Source organism: Bison bison, unplaced genomic scaffold (genome assembly GCF_000754665.1).
Source record: "Bison bison bison isolate TAMUID 2011002044 unplaced genomic scaffold, Bison_UMD1.0 scf7180017864244, whole genome shotgun sequence".
NCBI classification, from domain to species: domain Eukaryota; kingdom Metazoa; phylum Chordata; class Mammalia; order Artiodactyla; family Bovidae; genus Bison; species Bison bison.
The window spans coordinates 1,443,571-1,450,590 of record NW_011494816.1 but is presented as its reverse complement, the minus strand read 5'-3'; the positions used below and the strand labels follow the sequence as shown (position 1 = coordinate 1,450,590).

Genomic DNA, 7,020 nt, shown 5'->3' with positions numbered 1-7,020 from the left:
CAGGGAAGCCTGGCTGCAGTCCGTGGGGTCGCAAAAAGTCAGACACGACTTGGCGACTGAGCAACAAGCCCACTACTTCCTAAGAAGTCGGCTGTATTACAAGCTGACTCCCCTTGCCAGGGAGGGCTTCTCATCTCAATGACCTGAAACCTGCTCCAACCAAAGCTTTGCCCACCACCCCTATCCCGGCCCTGCCCTCTGGGCTGCTTCCTCTGCCGCAGGGCCACCTTGCAGAGATCTGAGGGCCCTGGCTTGGACCCTGAGCCTGCTCTTCTCTAGACTAAATGAGATACTATACCTCAGTGCCTGGCACAGTGCTGGCCCAGAGAGCCAAGCAATAAAAGTGAGCTCCCAAGGGGCCCCTGTTCCACCAACTCCCCCTCTCCAAACCTGTTTCCTGGCTCTAGGTCTCTTTAAGATCAGTGCTATGCAGGTTAGTGCCTGACCCGCACAGTGAGGTGTTCACCTCTATGCTTTGTAGGTCTCTGTGAGTGCAGTCCGAGTTTCCTCTAGCTTTAGCGATAGCCACCGCACACCACACTACTGCATGGAATGCTTCTTGGACTACCAGGAGCCATGCAGATCTCGGGGTAAACCCTCAGCCCTATGATCTGGGCAAGTTCTTTCACTTCTCAGAGCCTTGGTTTCTTCACTGGTTTAAAAAAAAAAAATAGACCTCTGCAGAAGAGCACCTATCTCAGAACTGGCATGAGGATTAAAGAGATGACAAGGGCCTGGTACGGAGCCTGGGACCCAATGCAGTTAGATTTCTGCCCCTCACTGAGCCCTACTGCTGGCCCGTCATCCTGGCCTGTGCTCCGATTCCCCCAGCCTCCAGTCACGGAGGCTGCCGTGTGTCACCTCTTTCTCCCATCACTGCTCAGGCTCTCCTCTGGGGAGCCTCCCCTGAGCCACGGGCAGGTGTTCCCACAGCCTTCTGCACACCCTCCTCACCCTGTGTTGTTATCATCAATCTGTGCGCCCGTCTCCCATCAGACTGGGAGCGTCTGGAGGAGGGCTCATCTGACCCATCTCCGGGCCTCCAGGGTCCAGCACTGGCCTGGCCCTGGGTGAACCCCTATGAATGTCTGTGGAACAAATGCAAGACAGATGCTAACACGCCAGTCTCAGGGCTGACGTGAGCCACCTGCCATGAAGCTGGCTGCAGAGTGGCAAGACTGGCCTGCACCCTGGCACCCTCACAGGAGCAGAGCAAAGTCTCAGCCACAGTCTCAGCAGCCAAACGTTGGTGCGTGAGACGCCATGTCCTTTCCTTCACAGCCTGGCCCTGTGCCCTCCCAGACAGCAAGTGTGGGGCTTTCCCGAGGGGTCTGTGGATGCCAAGACTGTTATGTCTGGGAAGATGGCCTGCAGGTATTCTATATTTCTTCTTTTAGCTTCTTTATATCTGCAGATTTTGGGGGGTAATGAACAGATACTACATTTGTAATAAGGAGAATACCAGTAAAAGCTATTTTTAAATTACACAAAAAGAATGGACACACAGACATAGCAAACAAACTCGTGGGGACTTCCCTGGGGGTCCAGTGGTTAAGAGTCTGCACTTCAAGTGCAGGGACGCAAGTTTGATCCCTGGTGGGGGAACTGGGATCCGCATGCCGCGTGGCATGGCCAAAAAGGAAAACAAACTTATGGTTACCAAGGAGGAAAAGAGACGAGGGATGAAGTAGGAGTTTGGAATTAACATATACACTGCCATATATAAAGGAGAAGGCAGTGGCCACCCACTCCAGTACTTTTGCCTGGAAAATCCCATGGACGGAGGGGCCTGGTAGGCTGCAGTCCATGGGGTCGCACAGAGTCGGACACCGAAGCAACTTAGGAGCAGCCATATATAAACTAGATAACCAACAGCGACCTACTGTAGAGCACAGGAAACTGTACTTAATATTTTGTAATAACCTATAAGGGAAAAGAATCTGAAAAAGAATGTATGTGTGTGTGTGTATATATAACTGAATCACTCTGCTGTATACCTGAAGCTATCACAACATTGTAAATCAATTATACTTCAATTAAAAATAAAAGAATAGAGAGGAAGAATGATTCATTCTTTTCCATTTGTTTTGCTTTGTTTTCCTCATTATAAAAGGTAATAGGTACTCATTGTGGGTAATTTGGAAAATATAATGAAGAAAATAAAAATCGCCCATAATTCCACCAACCAGAGCTGCTAACATTTTATTGCTTTTTTAAAAAAAATACTTTTTCTGTATAATCTAACTTAAGTTTCCTAGCTTGTTGTGTATTCAGTATTTTACTTAGTATTGGTCATGACCTTACAGCATAAGCATCAACATCATTTATAAACATAATTTTAAAATCCAGGATAGTAGTCTATCAAGTGCCTGTAACCCAGTGTACATAATTGCTCTGTTGTTGGATGTTCAGCTGTCTCCAATTTCTCGCTATTATAAATACGCTGCAATGAACATGTGCAAGAGGCAGCATTTGGATTCTTTCCATAGGACACACTTCAGAAGTGGAAGCACTGGGTCAAGGATGTGAAGATTCCTAAGACTCCCAGTGGTGGTTTAATTGTTCAGTCGAGTCCACCTCTTTGCAACCCCATGGACTGTGGCCCACCAGGCTCCTTTGTCCACGGGACTTCCCAGGCAGGAATACCGAGTGGTTTGCCATTTCCTTCTCAAAGGGATCTTCCTGATCCAAGGATCGAACCCAGGTCTCCTGCACTGCAGGTGGTCTCTTGTATTGCAGGCAGATTCTTTGCAAACTAAGGCACAAGGAAGTCCCAAGTCCCCAGCACACACTGTCAAACTGTTTTCTTATATGCACCAATTGATGAGAAACGACTGCTTTTTCCTAGGAGTGTCAGGGGAGGACTTGAACATGCCATGAAGATGAGGGGAAGAACCCTTGGCCTGGGAGGCAGGGGACTTCCCAGCAGCAAGTCACAAGGTGTACTTAGGGAGTGGTCTCCATAGTCTTGTAAATGGCCCGTGAAACTGGAAAGAGATCCGAGAGTCAGCTGGTGTACGGGCCCTACATGCCAAACTTAGTCTGAATTTTTCCAAGCAATGTTCAGGCATGGATGGTTCTGGGACATAGGCAGTTTTGTCTCTTAGTACCTATCCCATCTCCTCCCGTGTCCAGCCCCAAGTATACTCTTGGCATTAGGTCTGGGCTCAAGAAGAATGGCACAGCGAGATTATATGGCTTGAAACATGAGAACCACAGTCCTGGAGGCTAAGCTGGCAGGGGTCTCCTGAGGACACAGCATGGGCACTGACCTGGTTTGGTTTATAGAAGAAGCCTCCGAAGGGTCCTCTCCAGAAAGCTGTGTCTCCTGCTTTCCAGGACTTGACATACCGGGACATCAGCCCAGTCTGGTAGCACTGGAAGCAAACAAAGGGAGACCTCAGTGGACGGGCACATGCCGCCAATACAGGCCACGGCAGCCGCGCCACCAATACACGCCACGGCAGCCGCAAGCTCAGTACTTTACACGTGTTGTCTCATTTAATCCTTCTAATCATCCACGAAGTTAGTACTGTCAGCCCCCGTTTTCAGATGAGGCCCAGAACCTTACACAGAAGGTAAATGGTAAGACCAGGATGAGAATCTGTATGACTGTCGGCCCTAACTACAGAGGTCTCAAACCAAATAACCAGGGGCCACACGGGTAACACAACTGAGTGAAGAATCAGGGAAGAGACAATTAATGGCACCTAACAGTCTCAGCATCAGGCAGACAAGAGTGAGTGGTGGAGACTAAGGTAAATTGGTGAGCGAATACTCTTTCTAAAGGAAGAAGCCACTTTGCAAATTCCAGTCCACAGTCCACAGGGCCAGTGATGCCAGATCTTCTGACTTTCTAAGAGGGGCAGGAAATCCATATTTTTAGGAAAATTTTCCCATTCTTGAAATGTTAGCAATTAATTCAAAATTTTAAAACACTATACAGGCCAAAACGAAATATATTTGTAGGCTAGAGGCAGTTTGTGAGCCACTCACTTGCAATCTCTGCATATCCCTATACTGTCTCCTGGCTGGAGGAAAAAGTGAAGGTTGTGGAGGGGATTCCTCCACGGGAGAAGGGCAGTATGCACTTGCTGGGTGCCCACCCACTCTGTGCTGGGCACTATGCTGGGGCTGCAGGGAAGACAGCTGGACCTTAAGCTCCATGAAAGCAGCCAGTGCCTGAATCATGGAAAGGACTTTAACATCTGAATGAACAAATCAGTAACCCAGATCAGGCCCTCCTAAGCTTAAGGAGCTCACAGTCTAAGAGGGACCTAAGTCTCAGACATACACAAGGTAGAGACTACCTAATGCCTGAGGAGGTGCAGTCACTTCCAGTGCAGCGGGACTGAGGAGAGCTTCCTGGAGAAGGAAGCAGTGGGGCTGGACCTTAACGACTGGGTAGGATCAGACTCACTGGAGATGGGAGCAGACGGGCACAAAGGATTCTGGGCATCAGGTGTGGTATGCTCAGGGGTAGGACAGCCCAGGTCATGTTCTAGGAACAGCAAGTGGACACGATAGAGTAGAGTCAGGGGAGCACTGGGAGAGAGGACTGGAAGAGTGTTTGGAGAAATTATAACCAGGCCTGAAGGAGAGACTGGGCTTTGGTCACCAGACTTGCTTTTAAACACTCACAGCCACTTCTGGTACCATCGCTGCCTTCCTTGGGCACCAAATGCATAAAGCAAAGAACGTCCTTGGCTGACCTGGAAGAGGTCTGGGGAGGAGGCTACAGTTTTTCTAACTTGCTGAAAGATACATTTCAGCCTATCCCTTGTTTTGTGGCCCTGGTCCTACGGAGGCACAGCCCCAGGGGTGGCCTTAGAAGCCCTACGGCACAGAGAGAACTCAAGGAGAAAGGAAGGATTTTTCTGTGCTTCTGGCACTCACACAGAGCCTGGCACAGGGTAAACCCTCAAAACACATCTGTTTAACAGAACTGACACTGGACTTGTTCTTCCATTTGGGATCATATTACCCAAGGGGCCTTGGGACAATATCATCTCTCTGAGCTTTAGTTTCTTCATCTGCAAAGTGGGGAGAATATGATCTACTCTGCAGGGTGGTTACAAAGTTGAAATGAGGTAATTAAAGAGCTAGAGGCAGTACCTGGAGCCCAGAAGGTGCCTGAGAAATGGGAGTTCCCCCTTCCTATCCACAAGGGAGTGTAAACCTTAGAAAACCCGCCTGCCTTCCCAATTTGCCAAGACATTTCCAGTTCTTCAGCCAGCGGCTTAGGGATAATTAAGCATCTCTCTGAAGAGAGGCTTTCCGGTAAACGAAGGAGAAAATCAGCCTTGCAGCTGGGAGTGATCCAGCTGCCCTGAAGTACTGTCTCTAGGCTTATCCTTTCAATAGAAACACACCCAGACAAGCAGCTTGGGGAAGTGGGCCATTTGGAGAGGATTTGTGGAATCTCCCAGACAAACAGTTGCGTGGAGAGGGATCCCATCCAAGCTTATGTTTGAGGGAATAAATACTCGAGCTCTGAAGGCAGGCGGGGAAGGCGGGAGCCATAGATGGTGCTGGGGACTTGGAATCAGGAGACCAGGGCTTACCCACAACTTGCACTTCTTACTACCTGGGGAGCCTCAGGCTCTCCTGGGGTCTCAGTTTACTTGTCAATGAGAGGGGGGTAATTTCTGTCCTATAAGGGAGACAAAGGATGTGAACACCTATCTTGAGGATTCTGTTTGGGAAAAGATCTAGAGCTATGTATTAGGCCGACTCATGTGAAACTGCTGGTTCCATAAGTCAAAAACGTTAGCATGTCAGCAATTTCATATCAGATCAGATCAGATCAGTCGCTCAGTTGTGTCCGACTCTTTGCGACCCCATGAATCGCAGCACGCCAGGCCTCCCTGTCCATCACCAACTCCCGGAGTTCACTGAGACTCACATCCATCGAGTCAGTGATGCCATCCAGCCATCTCATCCTCTGTCGTCCCCTTCTCCTCCTGCCCCTAATCCCTCCCAGCATCAGAGTCTTTTCCAATGAGTCAACTCTTTGCATGAGGTGGCCAAAGTACTGGAGTTTCAGCTTTAGCATCATTCCCTCCAAAGAAATCCCAGGGCTGATCTCCTTCAGAATGGACTGGTTGGATCTCCTTGCAGTCCAAGGGACTCTCAAGAGTCTTCTCCAACACCACACTTCAAAAGCATCAATTCTTCGGCACTCAGCCTTCTTCACAGTCCAACTCTCACATCTATACATGACCACAGGAAAAACCATAGCCTTGACTAGACGAACCTTTGTTGGCAAAGTAATGTCTCTGCTTTTGACAGAATATGAATATGCTATCTAGGTTGGTCATAACTTTCCTTCCAAGGAGCAAGCGTCTTTTAATTTCATGGCTGCAGTCACCATCTGTAGTGATTTTGGAGCCCAGAAACATAAAGTCTGACACTGCTTCCACTGTTTCCCCATCTACTTCCCATGAAGTGATGGGACCGGATGCCATGATCTTCGTTTTCTGAATGTTGAGCTTTAAGCCAACTTTTTCACTCTCCATTTTCACTTTCATCAAGAGGCTTTTTAGTTCCTCTTCACTTTCTGCCATAAGGGTGGTGTCATCTGCATATCTGAGGTTATTGATATTTCTCCCGGCAATCTTGATTCCAGCTTGTGTTTCTTCCAGCCCAGCGTTTCTCATGATGTACTCTGCATATAACTTGAATAAGCAGGGTGACAATATACAGCCTTGACGTACTCCTTTTCCTATTTGGAACCAGTCTGTTGTTCCATGTCCAGTTCTAACTGTTGCTTCCTGACCTGCATACAAATTTCTCAAGAGGCAGGTCAGGTGGTCTGGTATTCCCATCTCTTTCAGAATTTTCCACAGTTTATTGTGATCCACACAGTCAAAGGCTTTGGCATAGTCAATAAAGCAGAAATAGATGTCTTTCTGGAATTCTCTTGCTTTTTCCATGATCCAGCGGATGTTGGCAATTTGATCTCTAGTTTCTCTGCCTTTTCTAAAACCAGCTTGAACATCAGGACGTTCACGGTTCACA

At 48.3% G+C, this 7,020-nt stretch overlaps 1 protein-coding gene across 1 annotated transcript in view; it reads right to left on the bottom strand.

Annotated features, from left to right (window-relative positions):
* LOC104993753 (NADH-cytochrome b5 reductase-like) overlaps window positions 1-7,020 on the bottom strand; it is a 26,591-nt gene that overhangs the window by 6,880 nt on the left and 12,691 nt on the right. Inside the window, exon 6 of the mRNA XM_010847129.1 lies at window positions 3,273-3,377. Within this exon, the coding sequence (XP_010845431.1) occupies window positions 3,273-3,377 (105 nt within the window). The remainder of the gene's footprint in view (window positions 1-3,272; window positions 3,378-7,020) is intronic.